Source organism: Nomascus leucogenys, chromosome 15, assembly GCF_006542625.1.
Source record: "Nomascus leucogenys isolate Asia chromosome 15, Asia_NLE_v1, whole genome shotgun sequence".
In the NCBI taxonomy this organism is placed as follows: Eukaryota; Metazoa; Chordata; class Mammalia; order Primates; family Hylobatidae; genus Nomascus; species Nomascus leucogenys.
The window spans coordinates 21,506,662-21,533,258 of record NC_044395.1 but is presented as its reverse complement, the minus strand read 5'-3'; the positions used below and the strand labels follow the sequence as shown (position 1 = coordinate 21,533,258).

General features: G+C 42.9%; 1 protein-coding gene across 9 annotated transcripts in view; it reads left to right on the top strand.

Moving 5' to 3' along the window:
• The window catches only part of TTC12 (tetratricopeptide repeat domain 12), a 61,762-nt gene that overhangs the window by 24,863 nt on the left and 10,302 nt on the right, over positions 1 to 26,597 (top strand). For 8 of the 9 annotated variants that reach the window (XM_030829066.1, XM_030829063.1, XM_030829065.1 and 5 more), the window contains 11 exons: positions 2,158 to 2,229; positions 5,968 to 6,028; positions 6,482 to 6,670; positions 7,859 to 7,928; positions 9,026 to 9,114; positions 11,459 to 11,627; positions 17,229 to 17,321; positions 18,398 to 18,458; positions 19,230 to 19,367; positions 24,969 to 25,067; positions 25,540 to 25,608. In XM_030829066.1, the coding sequence (XP_030684926.1) occupies positions 2,158 to 2,229; positions 5,968 to 6,028; positions 6,482 to 6,670; positions 7,859 to 7,928; positions 9,026 to 9,114; positions 11,459 to 11,627; positions 17,229 to 17,321; positions 18,398 to 18,458; positions 19,230 to 19,367; positions 24,969 to 25,067; positions 25,540 to 25,608 (1,110 nt within the window). The remainder of the gene's footprint in view (positions 1 to 2,157; positions 2,230 to 5,967; positions 6,029 to 6,481; positions 6,671 to 7,858; positions 7,929 to 9,025; positions 9,115 to 11,458; positions 11,628 to 17,228; positions 17,322 to 18,397; positions 18,459 to 19,229; positions 19,368 to 24,968; positions 25,068 to 25,539; positions 25,609 to 26,597) is intronic. The other variant, XM_030829069.1, reaches the window with a different exon arrangement.

The window sequence follows — 26,597 nt, the reverse complement described above, 5'->3', positions numbered from 1 at the left end:
CTTTCCCACTCCCTGCCCTAGCTGACTTCTTTCTGTTAATGACACACCATGGCTTTCAGGTATCTAGGCCCCTGGTTTTGACTTCACATCCTCCATAGCCCTTATCATTGACAGTTAGTTGATGCTGGTCAGATCTTTCTTTGACATAGCTCTGGCATCCTTTCCCTCCCACTGTCACCAGGACTTCAGACATTAGCCCTTGTTCTAAGTGATTGGTCTGGTCTCCTTACTCATCTCTCATTGTTCAGCCCACCATACCTCTTGTTCAGCCCTTCCCTCCTCTGATCACGTCTGCATGCCACCTTCCTACCAGCTTACCTCCACATTGCCATTGGTGACTCACCCTCCTCCAGTGTGGCATGCAAGGCTACCATATGGTGTTGCCATTTAGCTCAAGATGGGGTCTTCTCTCCACCCAGCACCTGCCCCTCAATCCCAGCTGGACCGTCCCCAGAGCCCCCTATACTCTGCTCGCTCAGGTTCTTGCCCAGCCCACTCTCCCTCCATCCTCCTCTCTTCACCTCTCTGTGTCACTAAGACTCAGCCCAGATCCCTCCTTCTTTGCATGCCCTTTTAAAGACTGCATTTTAGAGCATATTTTCTTCCACTGATTTTTTTCAGTAGCATTTTCTATAGCATTTATATGCTTTTTTCTGTAGCCCCTTTCTGAAGGAGATTTGGTGTCATTTTTAAACCCTTGAGAGTTTAATGGCCAGATTTCAAATTCCAGCTCTTCCACTTGTTATCTGTGTGACCTTAGGCCTCTCCAACCCCTAGTTTTCACATCTGTAAAATAGGGATAATAACTGTATCTGCTTCATAGAGTTGTTATAAAGCTTCTATGAGATCATCCATATGAACCATAAAGCTCAGTGCCTGGCACATGGTTTGGGCTGAACAATCATGCACACTTATTTTTATTATGACTTCCATTGACTTAGCAGTGAATTGGGAAATGATATACACAAAAGTGTATCTCTAAAAGCTTCTCCAACAATTATTGTTCTCTCTTTTATTATTGTTGTTATTCTTCTTTCTTTTATTATTATTGCTCTTTTATTAAATTTAGATTTTCTCTTTTGCTCTGAAATGAATTGCTGCTGATATAACTGCGGCAATAGCAGCTAATACTCTGTTACCCAGAGCCACACCAAGTGTTTTAAATAATTTCTTTCTCACAACAACCTGAGAGAGACACTATTATTGTCTTCATTTTCTAGGTCAGGAAAATGAGTGTCAGAAAAGTTAGGTGGCCTGGTCAACAACACGCCACTTCTGCTGAGTAGCAGAACAAGGATCCACCCAGGACATTTTAGACTCCTGAGCTTGAACTCTTAACCTCTTCATATCTAAACCTTTGAAGGGCATCTGATTTGGCACAATGTCTTGCATATAAAAGAAGTTCAATAAATGTTCATTAACTGGATGTCTTAGATTTTAGTGTATGTCTCTGTCAAATCATTCCCTGTGGAGTGATAACGACTAGGGGCAGGCAGGTGCAGGGCCCCCTGTGTTAATGGTCTAGTTTCAGCCATAAGTTTCAATCCTTCCTTTTGAAGGGGGCATCCCTATTGATCTTAGGTAATATGAACAGAAGGTCCCAGTACACATGTTGTGGTTTATTTGGGAGGAGGGACTTCCCAGGTCCACTAAGATATAATGGTAACCTCAGCTGTTTTCTTAGAGTAAGTTCTCTTCTCTTCTAGTAAACCAGTGACTCTCAAACTTGGCTGCACATTTACCTCGCCTAGAGAGCTTAAAAAATTATTGATGCCTGGGTCTTATCTCAGAGTATAATGTAATTGACATGGCGTGCAGGGCCGGCAGGATATTTACAAGCATCTAGATGATTCTAATGTTCTGCCAGTGTTAAGAGCTCTTCTAAACTGAGGGTTTGCTTCCTGATTGCATCTCATTAAATGGAAATGAAAACTGGCAGGTATCATTAATTAATGTGGTGAAGAGCTTGCTGCTGCATCCAGGCTCCTTGCAGGCATCAATTAGTTTGGTCACAAATGCATAAAAAAGTTTTGTCAACTCTGGTACTTGCCCTGAGAATCAAAGTTTCGCCTTAACTCTTTTAGCTGTATAGTGAGGGGAATGGCTAAAGACTTCACATCTTCTAAACCTTCTGATCAGTCATTCTCTTTTATGCAGTGTGATGAAAAATGCACAAAAGCATATTTTCACATGGGAAAAGCCAACCTGGCCCTGAAGAACTACAGTGTGGTAAGTTCTTAGAGGAATGTAATTGACATGTTTGATCACAGACTGATGCTCCCAATTGTGCTAGAGGAGAACCATGATTCTCCAAGCTGATTAAAGGAAAATCCATCCTTTAGTATTTTCCAAGGTAAAGCTCAAGATCTTAAAGTTGGGAAGAATTTTGGGTGTCAGTTAGTTCAACTCCACCAGCTGTAGGACTCTCTTCTGCAACATCCTCTACCAGGGTTTGTTCAGTCTCTGGAGAGAAAAGACCTGAGCAAAAAGATAAAACAAAATTTGCTGTAACCTCATCACCCAAAAGTAACCATGCAGATCAATCAACCTGTCTACCTATCTATCCATACTATTATATATCGTTAAAAGTAGCTTTATTGAACTATAATTCACGTATCACACAATTCATCTGTAGAATATACTAAAAACTATATGATTCAATAGTTTTTAGTATATTCACACAGTCAGGCAGCCATCACCACAATCAATTTTAAAAAATTTTCATCCCTTCCTAGAAAAACCCCATACCCATTAGCAGTCAGTCCCCTTCCCCCAACCCCATCTCAACGTTAGGCAACGACCAGTCTTTCTGTCTCTATACATTTGCCTGTTCTGTAGATTCCATATAGAGTCATACGATCTGTGATCTTTTGTAACTGAGGTCATTCACTTAGTATAATGTTTGCCTGGTACATTTATGTTGTAGTGTGTATCAGTTCTTCATTCCATTTTATTGCTGAATAATATTCCATTGTTTGATACCATATTTTATTTATTCATTCATCAGTTAATGGACATTTGGGTGGTTTCCACTTTTTGCCTGCTATGAATAACACTGCTATGAACATTCACGTGCAGGGTTTTCTTTTTTATGTTTACAGTCCTCTTGGGTATATATCTAGAAGTGGAATAGCAGGGCCATATGGTAACTCTACGTTTAACCTTTTGAGGAACTACCAAACTGTTTTTGAAAATGGCTGCAGCATTTTACATTCCTACCAGTAGTGTATGAGGGTTCCAGTTTTTCCACATCCTCTTAAATACTTGTTACTTATTTTTTTATTATAGCTATTCTGGTGGGTGTGAAATGATATGTCACTGTGGTATTTGATCTGCATTTTTTTGGTGACTAATGATGTTGAGGATCCTTTCATGTACTTATTGGCCATTTATATATTTTCTCTGGAGAAATATCTTTTTTTATAATGAGGTGTAAATGTTATTTATATATTCTGAATACAAGTTTCTTATCAGATACATGATTTCCAAATATTTTCTTCCACTCCTCGTATTGCCTTTTCATTTTCTTGATGATGTTCTTTGTTACACAAAAATGTTTAAGTTTGATAAAGCCTCAATTACCTATTTTTTCTTTGGTTGCTTGTGATTTTGGTGTTATATCTAAGAAATGATCATCTAATCCAAGGTCAGGAAGATGTATACCTGTATTTTCTTCTAAAAGTTTTATGGCTTTAGCTCTTAAATTTAGCTATCTCTAATCCATTTTGAGTTCATTTTTTGTATAATGTGAGGTAAGGGTTCAACTTCACTCTTTTGCATGTAGATGTCTACCTGTCCCAGTACCATTTGTTAAAGAGACCATTCTTTCCCCCATTGAGTGATTTTGGCACCCTTGTCAAAAATCAATTGACCATAAATATGTGGGTTTATTTTTGGACTTCCAGTTTTATTCCATTGATCTACATGTCTGTCCTTGTGCCAATACCACAGTGTCTTCATTTTTGTAGCTTTGTATTAAGTTGAGAAATGAGAGCCTTCAACTTTGTTCCTCTACTTTTTCAAGATTGTTTTAACTATTCTGGTACTCTCAAATTTCTATGTGAACTTCAAGATTATTGTGTCGATTTTTGCAAAGAAACCAGATGGAATTTTGATGGGTATTACGTGAATTCATAAATCAATTTGGCAAGTACTGCTATCTAAACAATATTAAGTCCACCTATCCATGAACATAGGATGTCTTCCCATTTATAAGATATGTCTTTAAAATAAATTGCTTCATTTTATACATTTTTTAAAAGTTTGTTGGACTTTAATTGTAAATGTAATACAGGCTTATTGTAATAAAGGCAAATAAAAGAAATGTGAATAAAGAAAATGTTACTCTTTCCCTGTCCATCAATTTTTATTTACTCATTCAATTCATTCATTCAGCAGATATTTATTGCATGCTTTCTATGTGTCAGACACTGTTAATACAGTCAATAAAGAATACATCAGTGAAACTAGACAAAGTCCTTGGCTTCATGGAACTCATGTTCTTGGGGTAAGGGTGACGAGGAGACAAAAAACAATCAAATAGATGTGTACTGTGTTACATGTACTATGTTAGGTAGTGGTAAGTAGTATTGAGAAAAATCAGGAAGCAGTAAAGATGAGACTGGTTTTATATAGAGTGGTAAGAAAAGGCTTTCTAAAGGAATGGAGGGAGTGAAGTGAGCAAACCATGTGGACATATAAGAGAATAAATTCCTGGTGGAGAGATAGCCAGACTGCCGCCAGCAAGAGGAGAGCAACAGGAGATGAGGTCAAAGGGTAGAGAAGGGGCTGATCCTGTAGGGCCCTACAGGCTTTTCAAAGGACTTTGGCTCTTACTTTGAGTGATCTTCAAGCTTTATTGGAGGATTTTGAGTAAAGGAATGAAATGATCTGACATATTTTGAAGAATTACTCTGACTGCCATGCCGAGCATGTGTTTTGTTGTGGTAAGATAAGAACAGAGAATGAGTGATAAGGCTATTGCAATAAATATCCAAGCAAGAGGTGATGATGGGGACCAGGTTGGTAGTGATGGAGGTGGTAAGAAGTGATGGGATTTTGGATATTTACTGACAGTGAAGCCAACAAAAATCATTGCTAGATTAGATCTAGGGTTGAAGAAAAGTTGGATACAGGGTCACTCTGATGTATAGACTTCTGTTCCTGCGACACTGTTCTCTACTTTAATGTGTTATTGTTTTCCTTCCGTTTGTTTCTTAACTCTAGTCTTCTAGACGAACGTTGAACCTTCAAGATTGTCTCAGAACTGTTTTTTGTTTGTTTGTTTGTTTTTCTGAGCGTTTTCTCTAGGTGACTGGTTAGATTATACTCTGGGCAGTTCTTATATTCTTGTGAGAAATATTGCCCTAAGCCCAGGAATCCTATGAACTAGAATCTTCCTTTTTCTGGTAACTTTCTATCTAGCAGTTTCCTCAATGAGAAGCCCTCACTCTTGAGTTTTCCAGCTGACTCTTATGTGGCCAATAAATGGATCCCTTACCGGTTCTCTTCACAGCCTGTACATTTAACTAGGCAGTTCTCTTTTCCTATTCCCATGTCTCTGTCAACATTGCCTCTAGCTTCATTTATTTCCTAACTCCCTATGGACATATTTGACAGCCTCCTTTATCTGTCAGTGCAAATATCATATCTAAGTTTTGCGTTTACTTTATGATTATTTCTCTCCCAGACAGACATGATCCACAAGAATTTAGGACTGGATATTTTTCATCATGAGCATCTAAAATTCTTTAAAACGAATTTTGAAATAATTCCTGTTGCCCCCTAGAACTGGAGAAGCCTGAACAAAAATGTCAAATGCACACTGTGTTCCTATCCTGCCTCCTGCACTGGGAGCAGGAGGAGGCAAGGAGAAAATAATGAAGCAGCCAAGCCCAATGACACCCAGTGTCTTTCTCATAATCACCTTTACCCAAACCACTCTAAGGTCTTGTTTCTTTTTTCCAGTCTAGAGAGTGTTATAAGAAGATCTTAGAAATAAACCCCAAGCTGCAAACCCAGGTGAAAGGTGAGCACGTTCCTGCTGAGGCCCTTCGTCTGAACTCCACCTCCCTTTGCCTCCTGCCTTAGAATGCCTTCCGTGCTTTCACTGCCTTTGGCCACTAGGCAGCAGCGGATCCTCTTTCCTGCACAGCTGGGTCCTCTGTGTTAACCGGCCCACTCTGCTCCTCGGTTTGCTGTGCTCCCTTGCAAATGTTAATATTTTCCTTCTTCATTTTCTACACCATCCTCCCTTAGACACTTTTAGACTCCCTTGAATCCCCAACAAGGTTTAAGATTCTGGTTGTAGATTTAGACTGTTTCTAAAATTTTTCTTGCTAAAGAAGAGTTTTAATTATGTTAATGCTTTATGCTTCTCAAACTCCCATCCTCAAAAGAAAGGAAAAAAAAAAAGGTTGCTTCTTCTGTGGTATTGTTGATTGTTAGGGTTTTGTTTTGCTTTCCTTTCTTGTTTTTCTAGATTACCTGAATCAAGTAGATCTTCAGGAAAAAGCAGACCTTCAAGAAAAGGAAGCCCACGAACTGCTGGATTTAGGAAAGAACACAGCTGTGACCACCAAGAACCTCCTGGAGACCCTTTCCAAGCCTGACCAGATCCCCTTGTTCTATGCAGGGGGGATTGAGATCCTGACTGAAATGATAAAGGAGTGTAAGCCAGAGATGTATGTGATCTCATGCGTGCTGTCAGTGTGAAGGGACACGTTCAGAGGTCTGCCTTTACCAGGCCAAGAATCCCTCCCTTCCTTCCACAAATATTGATGAAAGATGTATGCTAATGTAGCTGCTAAAAGCGGTGCACAGAAATGTCCTCCCACCTCTGCTCCATCCTCTCTACAGAGCATGCGTACACTCAGCACACATGCAATAAACATACACAACACAACACATACACATGGCATACACTTGATATATACTTACATACACCACACATGCACTCAGCTTTCACTCACTTGAATATATCCTTATATTACACACACACCACATACCACACACAGCACACTCACACCATAAGTACTCACATCAGTCCACATATCCTGCGCACATTCCACCCTCACATTTTCTCCACACACCCCATGCACATCCTGCATGTACTCCACACATACACCCACAGACACCTCAAGCATCCCATACCACCTTGTATACCTTCCCTCCACTGTGGAGGAATGAAAGACAGAATTTTGTAGGTTAAACTGTAAGGTTCACCCAGTTACAGTTAATGGCTGCTTAGGATGTGAAAATGGTTTCAGAGCAAACATCAGCTCTCCTACTAATGAAGACCATACTGTTCTCTTTTACTAGCTCTTGTAAACGTTGTTACCAAGGCTTAAATCATCTCTATACTCAGTGACAGCATGTTGTTTGTACAAATAGATGGAGTGTCTGACTTCTCTTTAGTGTACAATGGAGGGCACACAAATATCCCCTTAAGCAGTTTCTTGGAGATTATAAATTCCTCTCTAGAACCTGGAAGTAGCTTTGAAATAAATATTTAAGAACAGATGGATATGCTGGTACTTCCCATAGGTTAAGCAGCTCTGGGAGGCTCTCTAAAGATTACAGAATGATGAGCTGTGCAGATAGCCCTCGGGGCCACCCCAGCTCTGCTGTCCTTCTCTAAACAGTCCCTCTGCCTGAGAGGCACTGAGGCCTCTGACACTGAGAGGCTGCTGACCATTGTATTTTTCAAAATGTAAAGTTTATTTGTTCCTGCCAAACCATTCTTGTGGGCACCGTGACATTCCATATTAGGTTTCTCATTAGCAGGTGACTGTGTTGCAGCTAGACACCAGCCAGCCAGTTTGGGAGTCTGAAGTGGTTTTCTCTGTATCTGTTTCAGGCACAGAACAAACTTTATTCAGAACGCACAATGGATTTAGTATCATCAGTGACAACGAGGTCATAAGAAGGTAGGGATGTTCATAAAGACAGCCCAGCATCAAAGCAAGGGAAGATAAGCACTGCTTATGAAATCAGACACTAGGCACATAGACAGTCATGTTTCTGAACATTACCACCCTTCAGTCAGTACTGGGGGGCTCTCCAGGAGTGCAAAGCTGCTACACGAACATCTCTGAGTGCTGACCCTCAAGACATTGGAGTTACACTGCAGTTAACAATTGAGACTGGGCGCGGTGGCTTATGCCAGTAATCCCAGCATTTTGGGAGGTCAAGGCGGGTGGATCACTTGAGGTCAGGAGTTTGAGACCAGCCTGGCCAACATGGTGAAACCCCGACTCCACTAAAAATACAAAAATTAGCTGGGCATGGTGGCGGGCACCTATAATCCCAGCTGCTCAGGAGGCTGAGGCACGAGAATTGCTTGAATCTGAGAGGCGGAGGTTGCAGTGAGCCGAGATCATGCCACTATACTCCAGCCTGGGCTATACAACCAGATTCAGTCTCAAAAAAAAGAAACAATTGAAGAGAGAGGAGCAGCAGCACTTCCCAGGGCTCCTCTAAGCTCTTCAAAGTCAGAGAAATTATCATTCTTGCTGCTTTCCCACCAGTTTTTGCAAGGTTGTCATTTGTTCATTTCTTCGTTTGGAATTTGCTGATCATATCAAGAAATGATATAAATGGGCCAATCGCATTTATAATTTCATCTGAAGAAAGACCTGTATGGTAGGATGCAGTTTGCTAAAGTGACTGTATTTTCATTTCAGTTGTTCTGGTGTGCTTCCTGAGGCTTAGGATACCCGTGTGGGTTGGAGTCACCCATACATGTCTGTGTGCTCAGCCACAGTTCATTGGTCCCAGTGCAGCTGTCACCCATGGCCCTGGCTCACTGCCCAGCCTCTGTGCAGCCCTGGCTTCCTCAGTCTGCATCTGTGGCCTGGGACTCATAGTTCCGTGATTGATCCTGGTGGCCCATGGCTCTGGATTGTAAAACTATACTTTCTCAAACCTGTATTTGGTGAATCTAGGGGTGAAATAAAACCAAATGGAAAAGAAAATCGAGACTGATTTTCAGACTTTTAAGATAGCTCTCCTTTGTCCATTCTAGGTGTTTTTCTACAGCAGGAAAAGATGCAGTTGAAGAGATGGTCTGTGTGTCTGTTCTCAAGCTCTGGCAAGCAGCGTGCAGCGAGAACGGTAAGCCTGGGTAATCACCGTTGATCGCCATTAATGCGCTGCATGCAGGAACTCCACTGTTGGGCGGACTGTCCTCCCCAAAGGCCAGGCCCTGGAGAGCTGATGTCTAGACTTCCCCACACACCCGCTCCCTCCAGGAAAGCTTATGGATCAAAAGCAAGGTAGACAGATGAGGGGCAAGGTTGGTGAAGGGAGGAGGTTGTCAGCATAATGAGTAGTCTCCTCTCTCCTCTCCTCCTGCTCTTTGCAGACTCATGACTTCTGTTCGCGCACTGGCAATGAGGTAGATGGAGTTTTTCTTTTCTTGTCAGCCTAAAATATTGTTCCTTTTTGCTAACCACAGTACCTTTCCAGCATCCTGAGATTTACAGTCATCCCCGCCAGTATCTTCAGACGCTGATTAGCATCTAGTATTGAGAGAGTAGAATGCCACGGGCATTTTATTTACTGTGCTAACTCTTAGGCTTTTACATATTTGCATCTTCCAGAGTTCATTACGTTTTTATATAATCTTAATCACTTTTGTAACTTCAACATAAATACAAATTTTACTTACTTCTGTCATTTTTAAAAAGTGTTTCATAGGAAAAAGTTTGACCCTGGACAGAAACACTGAAAATGGGAATAATGATAGCTATGTCTCCTTTTCACAGGGCTACTGTGGGGAGCCAGCGATAGAGCTCGTGAATGCAGTTTGCATACTCTGAGATGTTAAGTAGGAGATAATACCTTTTTTTTTCTTCTTTGGTAGAGTAGCGGAATCAAGAACTTAAGAAATTAAGCTCTTAAAAATCTAAACAATCAGGGGGCCTATTTCCTGACAAGAAGTAAGGGGAGTTATGCCCAGGCTACTGTCATCATTAAGGTGCCTTTCTACTCTGTGTAAGACCCTGCACCAGCTTAGGGCAGTGTTTTTGCAAACTTCCCTACGGGAGGGTGAGGAAGGCAGGACTTGGCGATGGTATGTCTACTCAGTGTGAATCTGACATATCAATCTATTTACTCTATTTCTGTGAACCTATTTATCGTTTCTGTGAACCTTAAAGTTACATTTTTTTATCATCTGAAAAATATTTTCAGATACCTGTGATGTAAATGCTGTATCACAGGTCAATAAAATCTTGATATATCTAACTCAATAAATGCAAAGCAGTTTTTCAGAAGGGCAAGGGAATGCTTAAAAGTAAGGACATGAAAATATGTCAGTGATCTATTGTGGAGTTGGGAAGAGAAGCCAATTACAGGGTAGGATGTATAATATTTTACACATTATTTATATGAGGGGTGAATAATAGCTCCTTTGGGGAATGGGCTTACCTGGAGGGGGTATCAACTAACTCTGTGTTGTTTAAATTATTTATATCAAGCTACTTTTCTAGTATAAGAACAAAATATATAATCCACAAGGACCTTTCCATTTCAGAAATCAGTAGATCCTATCTTACATGGACAAGAGTAATTATAGGTGAAGTATAGGGTTGAGATGTAATGTTTGCAACGAAAACGTGGTTTGATATGTGGGCTACACATAGGATCCTGCAGTCCTCCGGCTCTTTCAGGGCTAGAAGGGACCTGGTGTGTGTCTTCTACTGGATGCTGTGTGCTGTGTGTAAATGGGCAATTAGCACAGGAGGGAAGAAAAACAAGGGTAATGAGGTCCAAGTGATGGGGCCCACCCCTTTGAGATCCAGTTTGCTCTGTTTCATAGCTTAGCCTCATACTGCAGTCTGTACCCTGCAGTTTCAAACAAATTCATGTACCTGGTCAGAAAATGAAGCAGATGAAAGGGGATAAATCTACTGCCACCATCCTGGAAGAGCTTATGTTCTAGGAAGGAAGGCACACTTTATTCGTTAGTGCTCTCACGTGATACTCTAGTTTCCTGGATAACATTTCCTCAAATGACTATTCTAGCCATTGTATGAATATTGATGGTCTAAAGACATTCCGCAATTAAACTGATTTATTTCCCTTTGCTACTGTCTCCAGATACAACACACCAAGGAAGTTTGACAATAATGACATAGTTGATTTATGGGTGCCAGTCCCTGTCTGGCACAGTCATGTACTAACTTATTTAATCCTCATGACATCCCTGTAGGTAGGAACATAATCCTCATTTTACTGATGAGGAGACTGAGAAGCACAAGAGTTTGTTGGTAAGATTGCTCCCCTGGGCATTCGGACCCAGCAGTCTGGTTCTAGAATCCACACTCTTACACTTCATTATCCTGCCTTCAAATGAGTGGGCACCAGTTGAGTTTCCCATTAGGATAGAGGGTGACAGAGCTAGTTTAATTGCCATGATGGCATGCACAAGACACACAATCCCTGTGTTTTGCAGAGGAAAACCAGCGTGTGCTAGTGATGCACCATGACAGGGCCAGGCTGTTGGACGCCCTCTTGTCCTCCAAGGTCCTGGCCATCCGTCAGCAGAGCCTTGCCCTGCTGCTGCAGCTTGCCCAGACTGAGAGCGGACGGAGCCTGATCATCAGCCACCTTGACCTGACCAGGTAAGCCTCTGCTGGCAGGATCTTCCTGGGACATCTCATGTCATCACTTGGCAAGTTCAGGCATGCCTGTCTCCCCTCATATCTCTGTTGTGTGACTTGAAGGATCAATAACAGAAAGAGCCTTTGACAAGGGTGCTCTGTCATGAGGACCTCTGGGACACACTCCTGTCTGAACTTGGTACCATGGATGGTTTCAGTTCTCCTGAGCAACTGGCTCATCCCCATCCCACAAATGGTGCAAATGGCAGCCCTTTCATAGCCAGATCAGGAGCCCCACCTTAAAATAGGTCACTTTCTTCTGCGCCTTTGGCCTTGGTCCTATCTCTACCCTGTTCCTGCCCTTCCTTTTCTTCTTTCATTCTTATTTGAGGTAATCCTATCTTATTCTACTTGTCCTTAAACCCTTTCTGGAACAAGATGGAATGTGAAAAAATAAAACATTTCAAATACTGTCGCGTGGAGGTCTTTCCAAAGTGTAAGACTATGGGCATAGAATGTGTATCCCCTAAGTGGACTTTCTAGAAAGATTACTGAACCACAGTGATTCTGCCCAGTCCTTTATAATTTATTAGTTTACTTTTTAAATAATTTATTTGTTATTTTGCTTACTTGTTTTACTTATTTATTTACTTTTATCATACTAAGTTTTCAGTTTATTTATCTTTACATGATTAGTTTGAACATATGAAATTGCCCCTTATTAGATCTAAAAGGTTGCATGCCAGCCATTTCATGTGGTTCAATCTAACAGAAATAGTGGCAATTATTGTAGCTTGCTTTATAAATGTTTCTCACAATCTAAAAACAGGAGATTACCCTTCTGAGTCTTTTTGTTCACTGCTGTTTTGTTTTATCTCCCCTCATCCCGCGGGGTAGGCAAGGTACGCTTTATTACCTCATGTCATTCATGGGGCAGGAAGAACTGCAGCAAGGAATCATGGGAATCTCACCCAACTAGCCTGGCCCCCAGGTACTGTTTTGAGGACCCAGCTCCGCAGTGTGTTCCCAGTAGGAAAAGGAGCCAAACCTGCTGCAAGTGGCTCCTGTTCCTTTGAGATCTTTTTGGGACCCCGCTGAGCCCTCCCACGTTGTCCAGTTTGGTATGTAGGTCCATGTGTGCCGTGACAGGGTGGCTATTAAGCCTTGCCTATGGCTCCCCTTCCAGGCCCAGTCGCAGCCTCAGCGGCTCCCAGGAAAGGCTTTGGCAACCCACTGAAGCTCGGGCTGCACGGCAGATGCAGATTGTTAGTGGAGTTAAATTCCCCAAAAGCACATTTTGCATTTCAAATGACTCTGCAGTCATTTCCACAATACCTTCATCGTATTTTTTTTAATATTGTTTTTGTCTCTTTGAGTAAATGTAGCTATAGCTATCATGAGCTTTTCCCCTCAAGCTCCCTTTGAATTGCTCGAGTTTCAATGTGCATTTTTCCATTGTCTTGGAGAGGGCGTTCATGATCATCTCAGGTGGTCCTGCCTACTCTCTTTAGACAGTCAGAGAAACCTCAGCTCTTTACTTTTATGCCCACTAGCCTCCTTAATGTTCATCTCCAGTTGAACTAGACAGAATGGGTTCTCTGTGATGAAACGAGGCAGTTTGAAGCAAGACAGGGCTGTGCATAGCCCCATGACCGTCACGGCAGCACACGTATCACATTCCTCCCACAATGTTTTTCCTCAGAGAAGAGGTTGAAGGCATGAATGTGTGCTGGCCAAGGGCCAGTGTCATTTTGTAAAAAGTGCTGGGTTTTAGTCTTAAGCAGTACTGAGTTTCAATTCCCTGCATGTTTCTGCTTGTGTGACCCAGGAAAGTTACTTAGCATTGACGGGCCCTGTTATCTCATCTGCATCACTCACTTATGATGACACTTACGGGGGGTGATGCAGTTGAATTTTTTCTGCTGCATTGTGCAGAATACTTGAGCAAAAGGAGCTTAAGCAAAATAAAGCCTGGCTTGTTTTGTCACCTAATAAAATGAGACTAAAGATAGCAGCTATTGGTGCAGTGGCTTAAAGATGTTGAGGTCAAAGTCTCTCCCCTTCTCTTGACCTTCCTCACATGGTCATACCTTCCCTCTTGCTGCAACTCCAAGCTTCACATCCTTCTTTAAGACAGGTCAATACCAGCTGGATCTGTCCCTTTTATCAAGAAAACCTACTGCCTATTTCTCTTTGGACAGAATTGTGTCACATGCTACCCCTAGTGGAAAAAAAAATGGTCCCAACTTCTGTAGTAGAGTTAGGAAGAATAGAAGGGAATGGAGAATATCTGTGAGGTTAGCCAGCAAACAGCATCTGCTACAGAAAAAAAAAAAAAAAAAAAGCAACTAACATCAATTAAGCCTGACACATGGTATGATAAGGGCTCAATCATATTTTTATAATCATTTTCTCTTAGGGTATATTGTTCAGGGTCCTAAACTGAAGTAACCGTGCATTTATTGGTTACATGAAAGCATTTTCTGACCTGTGGTTCACTCACAGAGACAGTTGCTTACCAGCAGAGCAGAAAATCTGCCACCAAAAAAGAGGGTATGTGAGGAAATAGAAAGGGACACACCATTCTCTCTAGGTGCTGAGCCCAGTTAGGATGTGTGCATTGTCACATAGTGAGGGGGCCTAGCTGCTTATGTCTCCCAGGACAAAGCCAAGATGGTCTTAGACTGTTGTCTCATCTGTGCTATTCAGTTTCATTAGCAGTCATCTTCAAGACCGAAGAAAATAGGTTTAAATTGGTGAAGGAAGAATCCGAACTAACCGTAAAACATAAATTATTTTTGATAGCAGGAGCACTGTAATCTATTCCTGAAGATGTTAGGGATTTGCAGAAGCTTGGTGTCACCTGGGCCCTCAGAAACTATCCAGTCAAGCCCCACTCAGCATAGATGTCCTCTGCATACCCCCAAACAGCCTGTGCATGATGCCCTCCAGGGGAGATGCCAGCAGTTTTCATTATTTTTATCTCCATTTGATTCGGGATAGGCACTAACGCAGCTAACAGACTGGGTGGAGGAAGTCTTTCCCCAATTAGTGAGAGTCTGTGATCTCACCTCCCAAGGTAGCCAACTGTCCATTTCAGGACAGTTCTGATTGATATAAATTATCTCGTACACTGTGCACAAGTTGCCTGCCCCATACTATTCTGGGGCCGATTCTGCCTCCATACACTGAGGCCCAGGCCCAGACTCCTCCCAGCTTTCCAGTACTTTAGGTATCTGAAAATACCGATATATTCCAGGTTAAGCATCCTTGTTACCTCCATCATTCCTTTGATGATTTGGCCTCCAGACCACTCCTAGAATAAGTGGCTAAATAGATCCAGCACCATAGATGTGGGTGACTGGAATTCATATTCCCAAAAGCCCAATCTGATGCCCTATCATCTGTCTTTCTTAAAGATGTCAAGGTCAAAGTCCCTGCCCTTCTCTGCCCTGTGGCATTTGGTCCTATTGATCACTACTCTTCTGGAAACTCCATCACAGTGATTGTCAGGACACCATCCTTCCTGGCCCCTCTCCTACCTCCTGGCTATTCCTTTGTGGTTTCCTTTGCAAGCCTCCCTATGCTATCACCCTTCCAAGTCAGGGATCCCAGGATCCTACCCTTGGCCCTCTTCCCATCCATGGCTTTCGTCAAGAGGCAAAGGGTGTAAGTCTCACTCTGTTGAGTGTGAGATGAAAACGCCCTTCTGCCACTGGACATCTCTATCACAACATCCACAAGTATCATTGACTTAGTAAATCAAAATGTGGTGTTCACACCGGTTCATCTACCTGAATTTCCTGTCTTCATAGAGGGTATCTCCACCTATCCAGTCACCTAAGCCAATGTCCTGGAAGTGACCTGGCTCTCCCTCACCACATCCATAAGATAGTATGCTGCCAGCTCTTTCTCCTTAGCATTTCCTGAAATATATTTTCTTCTGGTTCTCCTCTACTGTCTCCAGTCATTTCTTCCAGGTCTTCATGAGTGTCTCTTTGTGTTTTTACTGTACCTCTTACTCTGCTGCTGCCTCAGTCTGGTCCCTTAGCCTTTATTTCGGGACAATCACAGTTCTCCCCTGGTTGAATTCCTGCCTCCTGTACTACCTGCTCCAATCCAGCCTCCACCGTACACCGAAGGGATTTTTCTAAAATGCACATCTGTTCTGCTATTTTCCTACTTAACACACTGAAATGACTATTCCTTGTAAGGCTGGTTCTCCAATTACTAGGAAATATAATGGCTAGGAATCGCATGAGGACTTTATGAAAAAGCAGCCTCCTGGAGCTTCCTCCCACTCAGAGTGACTGAGGAATCTGTCCCAGAGACCCCCACCACCAACCACACGTTGGAGAACAGGGGCCTACAGGGCAAAGTACAGACTTTCCAGCAGGCCCTAGAAGGCCCCCAGGATCTGGGCTCTGTCCAGCTCTCTAACATCCCCTGTTCTCCCCTCACATCCTAAGCATTAACTGCATGCCAGCAGTCCCTAAATGTGTTCCTGCAATTCTATGCCCACATAGTCTGTGAATGCAGACTGCTTTGCCTGACATGCCTCTGTACCCGTCCCTGTGGGCCCAACACTGGCCTGCAAGCTGCCTGGAGCCAGGACATTGTCTTGTTTCATCATTATGACCTCAGAACCGACCACATTGCCTGGTACACAGTCAGTGCTTGTTCATTGTGATTGGTCAAATGGATAAATGAATGAATAGCTAACACTACACTTCAAGAGACACTGAAGTGTCATCTGTCGAAGGCTTCTTCACTTCCATCCCCACACCTCCCACCAGCGAGACTCTGGTCCCCTCAACATGTGTCTGTCTCTAACACATCACCTAAGACAGTTTATCTTATTTATTTACATGTGTATCACTGTAGGAGACCAGGAGCTCAGTACTGAGGACAGTATACTTCGCACCTTGTAGATGCTTAATGCAAGTTTGCTGAATGAACAAATTACTCTTACTTCCATTGTCGTGGTGCCAGTAAGTCCGTTTGGGCAGCCTGAGATTGCATCAGGTGTTTTTTGGCATCTGTGTTAGACTGTTTGCTCATTTTATGTTTGTAAGTGGCTAAAAATCCTTAAATCTTTCTCATATGAACCAGTTATAAACCAGGTCTCACAATTCTGTTACTTATGCAGAATTTCCAGCTCTAAGTGGAGGACTTTGAGCTTAACCCTATTAAATTTAATCTAATATATTCAGCAGCCTGTCACAATCTTGTTAAATCTTTATTCCATCACCCACCTTATTAGGGGGCCCTCCCACTTTAGTCATCAGCAGATTAGTAAGCATGCCATTTAGATGTCATCTAAGTTAATGAACTTGACTGAGCCAGAGTCACATGGCAGAGTCACAGAAACTCCTTTGGAGCTGGCGTCCGATAATCAATAAACTTTGGTTAAGAGTATTCAGCATTCTGGGGATTCACATTAAGTGGTGGAGCCAACCACTTAAGAGTATCTGTCTCTGGGTGGGCAGGGAGCTAGGCTTCCTAGGAGGGCATGGCAAGGCACCCTTTCTGCTTATTTCAGATGCTGACTCCTTTTTGGTTTCCTTGCAAGGTTACCCTGTTGGGATGTTGTTAGTTGGAGGTTATTATGGTTTTTTGCAGATTATTGGAAGCCCTGGTGTCATTTCTTGATTTCTCGGATAAGGAGGCCAACACTGCTATGGGACTGTTCACAGACTTGGCTCTGGAAGAAAGGTAATTTTTTATTTATAGAAATTGACATTTCTTCTTCAGTCTTTGTTGAACTGTCTGATCTTTAAAAATGTGCCGTATTGAGAGAGGCTAGGCCAAGTCTCCAAGTGAATATTGCAAGATTCACTGAGTAGGAGGGCTGATGCCTCCCAGGGGGCTGTGGCCACCCACTCCCATTCTAGTCACCTGCATAGAGGCTGATCCGGGCCTGCATGGGTTTGGAAGCAGCAGCATACTTAAAGCAGTGCCTCTGACAGTAGGCAAGCCTCCCAGGTGTTGGGAACCTTCCTCCCTCCTAATCAGTGCCTGGTACATTGGAGCTGCCCAGCAAATTTGCGTTGAATGAACCTGAGCGAGCCAGCGAGCCAGCAAGCAAGAATGAACAGTCAACTGCAGCCTCCTCTGGGGTTGCCAGTGACATTATGAGTAATGACCTCCTTCTGCTCCATGGCTTTGTGTTGTTTTGTTTTGTTTTGTCTAGCTGCTGGGGATGATAGTAAGGGTCTTAGTTTTCATAACTTTTCAAATGCTTTTTTTTAAAGTGCATCTTGTGTTTTAAATTTCCTCACAAATTTTAGGACACCTTGCTTAGAGATGGTAATAGGATGAGAGAGCTGCTTGTGCTCACAAGCAGGCCAGCCAGCTGGCATGGGCCGGGGTATGGAACAGTGGCTATAGAGTGTGGAGATGCGCATGTATCCAGGCCCTCCCAGTGGCTCCGATGGGTAAACATGCTTGCATGGTATTTGCCTTCCGCCCCGCACACACACGCTGTAGACTCAGAGCAGGGGTTGGGGGTAAGTCAGCTTGGCAGAAGCCTAGAGATTCCAGCAACTCCTGCTTAAGCGAGCCACCATCTGAGATCTGTTGTTTAACATCAAAGGCAATTCTCCAGACTCAGAAAAATTAAAGCCACATTACATACACAGTGACATGCTTTTTTCTTTTTTTGGTTCTGAATTGTCCATGCACACTCTAAATTATATGGACCTAGAGTCTACAACATTATCTGAGACACTATATTTATGTTATAGTTTATGCAATGTAAAAATAAATCCTGGCTGATGGTTTCTCAACAGATTCCAAGTCTGGTTCCAGGCCAACCTTCCAGGTGTTCTCCCTGCACTCATAGGCGTTCTGGTGAGCAAACCGTCATTTTCATCCTCTGTAACAGACACTCTTAGGAGCGTGAATGGGGCTGTTTAAACACTATTTACAATCCAGAACAACTATTGTCTCTCGGTTGATTAATCATTTATTCACAGCTGGAATTTACACAATTCTCAGTTATTGAAACAGCTATAGGAGGGACAGGTGGAGGTGGCATATGGATGGCGCTGGTTACAGGGGAGGAAAAGCTGGATGTGGGTGGCATCTTAAGTGAAGGTGGATAGAGTTCATCAGTCTCCATCAGTTCCCTGCTGACACTAAGTACGACGTGCAGCCCTGTTCCCAAATGGAAGTCATCCTGTCAGGAAGACCATTGTAGCAATTTGAGCTGATAAGGCAGTGAATAGTGTGGGGGGCAGGGCTTCTCCTCGGAGAGTGTGTTGCAACTGGAGCCTGTCCCTATTGAACCTTAGAAGTTTCAGGGGCCCTTAGAGAGCATAACCACACCCCAGCATGTCACAGCTGTGGAAATGGAGCCTCTGAGCAGGGAAGGGATTTGCCCAGGTCCTCCCAGCTGGTTGGTGGAGGAGCTGGGATTAAGCCCTAGGCCAAGACCCTTTTGGGTTTACCCCTCTATGTGCCTCCATCCTGTTGCCAGTGAGACCCCAGGGATGCCTCCATGTGACATGAAGCTATCTGGTTGGTTCGCGGGCCTTTTGATGAGTGAGGGATGCACCTAGAGATCATGCGGCATCCTTTGCCTGCTCTCTGAGGCTCTGCCTTCTCTCGATTCTCATTTAGAAGACAGATCCCAAGGTAAGCAGCTCCTCGGCTCTGTGCCAGTGCATTGCCATCATGGGAAACCTCAGTGCTGAGCCTGCCACCCGAAGACACATGGCGGCCTGTGAGGAATTTGGGGATGGCTGCTTGAGCCTCCTGGTATGTTAGCTTTTCTATTCAAAATTGGTCTTTATCCTCTTTGGGGGCATTAGCTTCTTCTTAGTTATCTGGCTTTTCCAAAAATTCTGTTTCTGTGGGTGCTGGATGGCGCCAGTGGCTTATCCCTTCTGTAACCATGGATTTTATGCACTGCTGGCCTTAAAGAGCCCTCCAGATCAAGTCTCATTCGCCCTGGGGAGATATGAAGAACTTTTTTTTTAATTTTTAAAAAGTATTTATTTATTTATATTTATTATTTAACTTCTAAGTTAAGGGGTACGTGTCTAGCTTTCTTATATAAGTAAACTTGTGTCATGGGGGTTTGTTGTACAGATTATTTCGTTACCCAGGTATTAAGCCTAGTACCCACTATTTATTTTTCCTCATCCTCTCCCCCTTCCTCCCACCCTCCAGCTTCTGGCAGGCTCCAGTGTGTGTTGTTCCCCTCTATATGTCCACGTGTTCTCATCTTTTAGCTCCCAGTTACAAGGAAGAACATGTGGCACTTAGTTTTCCGTTCCTGCATTAATTTGCAAAGGATAATAGCCTCTAGCTCCACCCATGTTCCTGCAAAGGACATAATCTCATACTTTTTTACAGCTCTATGGTATTCCATGGTATATATGTACCACATTTTCTTTATCCAGTCTATCACTGATGGGCATTTAGGTTGATTCCATGTCTTTGCTATTGTGAATAGTGCTGCAGTGAACATATATGTGCATGTGTCTTTATAATAAAAAGATTTCTGTTCCTTTGGGTATATATCCATTAATGGGATTGCTGAGTCAAATGGTATCTCTGTTTCAGGTCTTTGAGGAATAGCCACACTGTCTTCCACAATGGTTGAACTACTTTACACTCCTACCAACAGTGTATAAGTGTGCCTTTTTCTCTGCAGCCTTGCCAGCATCTGTTATTTTTTGACTTTTTAATAATTGCCACTCTGACTTGTGTGAGATGGTATCTTGTGGTTTTGATTTGCATTTCACTAATGAGATCAGTGATATTGAGCTTTTTTGCATGTGCTTGTTGGCCATACATATGTCTTCTTTTGAGTGTCTCTTCATGTCCTTTGCCTACTTTTTAATGGGGTAGTTTATTTTTGTCTTGTAAATTTTTTTAAGTTCTTTATAGATGCTGGATATTAGACCCTTGTCAGATGCATAGTTTGCAAAAACTTTCTCCCATTCTATAGGTTGTCTGTTCACTCTGTTGATAATTTCCTTTGCTGTGCAGAAGCTCTTTAATTAGATCTCATTTGTCAGTTTTTGCTTTGGTTGCGATTGCTTTGGGTGTGTTTGTCATGAAATCTTTGCTCGTTCCTGTGTGTAGAATGGTATTGCCTAGGTTATCTTCCAGGGTTTTTATAGTTTTGGATTTTACATTTAAGTCTTTATTCCATCTTGAGTTAATATTTGTATATTGTGAAAGGAAGGGGTCCAGTTTCAATCTTCTGCATATGACTAGCCAGTTATCCCAGCATCATTTATTGAATAGGGAATCCTTTCAATTTCTGTAGGGTCAGTGATGATATCCCCCCTGTTGTTTCTGATTGTGTCTATTTGCATATTCTGTCTTTCCTTCTTTTTTAGTCTAACTAGTGGTCTATTTTATTAATTTTTTCAAGAAACCAGCTTTAGGATTTATTGATCTTTTAAGTGGGTTTTTGTGTCTCAGTCTCCTTCAGTTCAGCTCTGATTTTGGTTATTTCTTGTCTTCTGCTAGCTTTGGGATTTGTTTGCTCTTAGTTCTCTAGTTGTTTTAGTTGTGGTGGTAGGTTGTTAACATGAGATATTTCTGACTTTTTAGTTAGAAATATCTGTTAGGGCATTTAGTGCTATAAATTTCCCTCTTTACCTTACCTATGTCCCAGAGATTCTTGTATGTTGTATCTTTGTTCACATTAGTTTCAAAGAACTTCTTGATTTCTGCCTTAATTGGTTTATTTGCCCTAAAGTCATTCTGGATCAAGGTATTCAATTTCCATGTAATTATGTAGTTTTGAGTTCATTTCTTAGTCTTAATTTCCAATTTGAGTGTTAAGATTTCAGTTATTTTGCATTTGCTAAGGACTGTTTTACTTCCAAATATGATTGATTTTAAGAGTATGCACTATGTGGCGATGAGAAAAATGTATATTCTGTTGTTTTCATTTGGAGAAATCTGTGTATGTACATCAGGCCCATTTGGTCCAGTGCTAAGTTCAGGTCCTGAATATCTTTGTTGATTTTCTTTCTCAATGATCTGATATTGTCAGTGGAGTGGTAAAGTCTCCTGCTATTATTGTGTGTCAGACTAAGTCTCTTTGAAGGTCTCTAAGAACTTGCTTTATGAATCTGGATGTTTCTATGTTTGGTGCATAAATATTTAGGATAGTTAGATCTTCTTGCTGAATTGAACCCTTTACCAATATGTGTAATGCCCTTCTTTGTCTTTTTTGGTCTTTGTTGGTTTAAAGCCTGTTTCATCTAAAACTAGGATTGCAACACCTGCTTATTTCTGTTCTCCATTTGCTTGGTAGATTTTTCTCCATCCTGTTATTTTGCCTATGTGTGTCATTGCTTATTGGATGGGTCTCTTGAAGACAGCGTACCGGTGGATCTTGGTTCTTTATCCAGCTTGCCACTCTGTGTCTTGGGACGTTTGGCTCAATTTGGCTCATTTACATTCAAGGTTAGTATTGTTATGTGTAGATTTGATCCCGTCATCATGATGTTGGATGGTTATTTTGCTGACTTATTTATGTGGTTGCTTTATAGTAACACTGATCTGTGTACTTCAATGTGTGTTTGTAGAAGCTGGTAATGGTCTTTCCTTTCCATATTTAGTGCTTTCTTCAGGAGCTCTTGTATGACAGGTCTGGTGGTAATGAATTTCCTCACCATTTGCTTATTTCTCCTTTACTTATGAAATTTAATTTGGCCAGAAATGAAATTCTGGGTTGGAATTTATTTTCTATAACAATGTTGAATATTGACCTCCAGTCTCTTCTGGGTTGTAGAGTTTCTGCTGAGAGGTCTGCTGTTAGTCTGATGGGCTTTCCTTTGTAAGTGACCTGACCTTTCTCTCTAGTTGCCTTTAATATTTTTTCTTTCATTTTGACCTTGGAGAATTTGATGATTATGTGTCTTGGGGGTGATCTTATGAAGTATCTTACTGAGGTTCTCTGCATTTCCTGAATTTGAATGTTGGCCTCTGTAGCTAGGTTGGGGAAGTTCTCATGGATGATATCCTGAAATATGTTTTCCAAATTGGTTCCATTCTCCTCATCTCTTTCAGGGACACCAATTCTCCTCGTCTCTTTCAGGGACACCAATTAGATGTGGATTGGGGCTCTTTACATAATTCTATATTTCTCAGAGGTTTTTCTCATTCCTTTTTATTCTTTTTTTATCTACTCTTGTCTGACTATCTTATTTCAGAAAGCCTGTGTTCAAGCTCTGAGATTCTTTCCTCTGATGGGTCTATTCTGGTATTAACACTTGTGAATGCATTATGAAATTATTGTAGTGTGGATTTTCAGCTCTATCAAGTTGGTTATGTTCTTTTTTTGTACTGACCATTTTCTCTGTCAGCTCCTTCATTGTTTTATTATGATTTTTGGCTTTCTTGTTGTGGGTTTCAGTGTACTCCTGTAGCTCAATGAACTTCATTCCTATTCATATTCTGAATTCTATTTGTGTCATTTCAGCCATGTCAGCCTGGTTTAGAGCCCTTTCTGGAGGAGTGTTGTGGTTGTTTGGAGGAAAGAAGGCATTCTGGCTTTTTGAATTACCAGGTTTATCGTGTGGATTCTTTCTTATCTTTGTTGATTTCTCTACTGTCAATCTTTGAGATTGCTGACCTTTGGATAAATTTTTTTCTTTTATCTTATTTGATGACCTTGAGGGTTTTATTGTGGTATAAGGTGGATTCAGCTGACTGGCTTTATTTCTAGAAGATTTTAGGGGGTCAGTATTCAGCTCCCAACTTCTGGACTGGATGCTGTAACTCTGAGGGACTTGTATTGGGCCTCAACTTTGTTTTCTGGCTCCTCTAGGTTAAGAATACACCACACTGGGGGAGCCAAGGTGATCCCGAACCTCTGGTCACTACACTCCAATGGGTGGTGTTAGCCCAAGAATTTCATAATGTGGTGACAATGGGACTTAACTTGTTCACTCATGCCAACAGCAGTGGAAGACCTGTGGCACAGTGCTAGCAGGTGTCAGGGTGCCTGCCTCCCTGCGGGTGTTTGCCACAATGGCAGAGGCAACGCAGCTCGGGGAGAGGGTCCCTGCTGATGACTGTGTGTGTGGTCATGCTGAAGATTGTGCCTTCTCTGTGCCTCACAAGCCGAGGAGGTTGCTCCTAGGGGGAGAAGGATCTGCTGTACTCTATGCCATGCTAGCACAAGGGCAAGGTGCTGGTAGGGGTGGGGCTGGCTATGCCCATCAAGACTCCATCTGCAATGGTGATCAGCGGGAAGAGGAGGGGCAGGACTGCACTCCCATGCTCTCTGGCAGGGCAAGGAAAGCAAAACCTGCCCGATCAGACACTCACCAGCAAAGTGATGTGGGGAGTTGCCCTGGGCCCAGGGGAAGCTGTGGTGTGAGGAGGGAGCATGTGGGCTGGTGCATGGTGATAGGGGTACCCTGCTGGTGCTCTCCACTGGTCAGGCATGGTCTGCCAGTGCAGAAGCTATGGTGTGGGCCCCCAGAGCCCCCAGGACTGATCAGCAAGCAGGTGTGGCCTGGCTGGGGCCCCAGTAGAGGCCAGCAGAGCAAGGGATCCTCAAGTTGGACTGGCCCTGTTTGATGGGCAAGACCACCCTGCAGAGTTCAGGTCTGATGATTCCCCGAGGGCTAAAGTCTCCTGTGGGAGCAAGTTGAGCCTAATGGGGATGGCTGTCCCTGGCCATGCTCCACTACAGACACTTCTAGCCTAACCCTCTGGGGTCCACATCAAGTGGCTTGCCACCCCTACCACTTCTCTAAGCAGCTCTCCCTGACAAGTCGATGAGCGTCTGTGCTGGTCAAGGAGATTTCTCCTGCCGGGGTTCCAGAGGCCTATGGTGAGATCAGGTTGCTCTTTGCCAGTTCAACTCACCCATTCCCCAAGAGCCTTTGGAGACCAAGAACAATCCTTTGTACATAGGCTTGCATGCAGCATTCCCAGTTAATCCCCTTCCGCATCTTCCCTTCATCTACTCAGTGCCTTCCCTTTGAAGATCTGTTAGGAGCATGTCAGTCATCTCTGTCCCCCAGTGGGAGCTGTTCCACCTGGCTGCATGTAGTTAGCCATCTTGCCTGATCTTGATTTGAAGGATTTTTCTGGTGGAGTTGAATGATCACCCGTCTCAGCAGCTCACTCTTCACTTTAAACCCAGGACCAACCTGAGCCATAGTCCCAAGGCAGAGGCACCAGAGACTCCTTCCAAGTCTCCTGGACCAACACTAACTCATGGAACTGGTCTCTGATTCTCCACCATCATTTAGGTTCATGACATTGGCAATTTAGGGAGTGTGGGGAACTCTGAGACCCTTGTCCAAGGGAAAAGATGACCATAAAAAGCTGTAAGGCAGAAAGGTCATTAATCACCTTGTTTTGTTTCCCAAGGCCAGGTGTGAGGAGGATGTGGACCTGTTCAGAGAGGTTATCTACACACTCCTGGGACTCATGATGAACCTTTGTCTTCAGGCTCCCTTTGTCTCTGAGGTATGGCGTTCTTGTCTCCCTGCCTGGAACCCTGGGACAACCTGTACACATTCTGTGGCATAAAACCATTCTCATGTTCACGAAGAGACAGAAGCATGTACAGTCACACACTGGCCATGGAATGGGAAAAGGCTGGAGGGATGCGCCCTCCCTTTGCTCTGCTGAGGGGTGGATGGATCACTCAGTCATGTATTCACTCAGAAAACAGACTGGGTATCCAAGGTGTGCCGAGCAGAGTATGAGGTGCTGCGTTTACAAAGTCAAATAAAAGGTGGTTCTTGCTATCAGGGTAATGCCCTGGAGTTAGGGGAGACAAACATGGGGAGGAATAAGAGCAGTAAAAGATGGTGTTGTGAGGGAACCTGGGCACAGTGTGGTGGTACTAAAAAGGAGAGGGTGCTTAGAAGAAGCTGTGCTGAGAATTCAGATTGTCAGAAAATTAAAATCTGCTGGCCTCTCCCTATTGTTGTAGGTTTGGGCTGTGGAGGTGAGCAGAAGGTGCCTGTCTTTACTAAACAGCCAGGATGGAGGAATCCTGACAGTAAGTTTCTCCCAGGGAAATCCAGAAGCAGCTTCCATTGTTCTTGTTTTGTTTTGTTTTATTATCAACGTAATCTTTTTGAAGTGGCCACCTTTGAGAATCTGCTGACTCTGAGATATGGTGTGGATATACTATTCAGAATAATGTACACAAGCACATAAATACCAGGTTTTGTCTACAGTTTCAGGGATTTGGTGACCTCCTTGCCGTGTCCGTCATCTGTGGATCCCCTAGAGTCCAGGAACCCAACTTAAGAATCCCCCTTCCATATGGTCTGAAATTTAACCAGCTTAGAGGATATAATCGATCTGATCTGTCCCATTTCAAAATATCCTGTGCAAATTAGACAGAGTGTCCAACTTATTTAGAATCCCTTTTTTCCATAAGAAAAAAAAAAAGCCAAGCCCTTATTTTAAGCCAGTGATCCTAGAGGTTGTTTGTGCATAATAGTTTTACCCTCTTTTTAAAATACATGCTCAAATGGCTTTCTCAATTCTGTGTCTGACATTTGAATAAGAAAACTGAGAAAAGCCTATATGTTAGCACAGTGCATCAGGAGAAGAATATTAGTATGATTGAAGAGGCTATTTGCCATCACCCTAGAACGTATTCTTGACTCACATTAAGTGATCGCCCCTGTTTTTCTCCCTGTCAGGGCAGGGCCCTAATGCCTAGAGAAGCAATTAGGGCCACATCTAGGGTGGGTCTGGGAAACCAGCCTTTCAAGGGTTGCAGACTGAGGACTGGCTCCACAGTTTAAAAAAGGTTCTGAGTAGATCCAACATACCCTGTTTGGGGGTAGCACTCTCTAAACGTCCCCAAAGTCAATTCAGACAGGATAGGGCAAAGGTTTTGTGCGTGTGCATTTTCACAGACGGGGCATCGTAGCTTTCATCAGATCCTCAAAAGAGGTCCATGACCTCCAAAGTGGTAAGCACCACCATTCTCGGATGGTCCAGACCTAAAGGTGGGCCTACACTAGTCCCTGA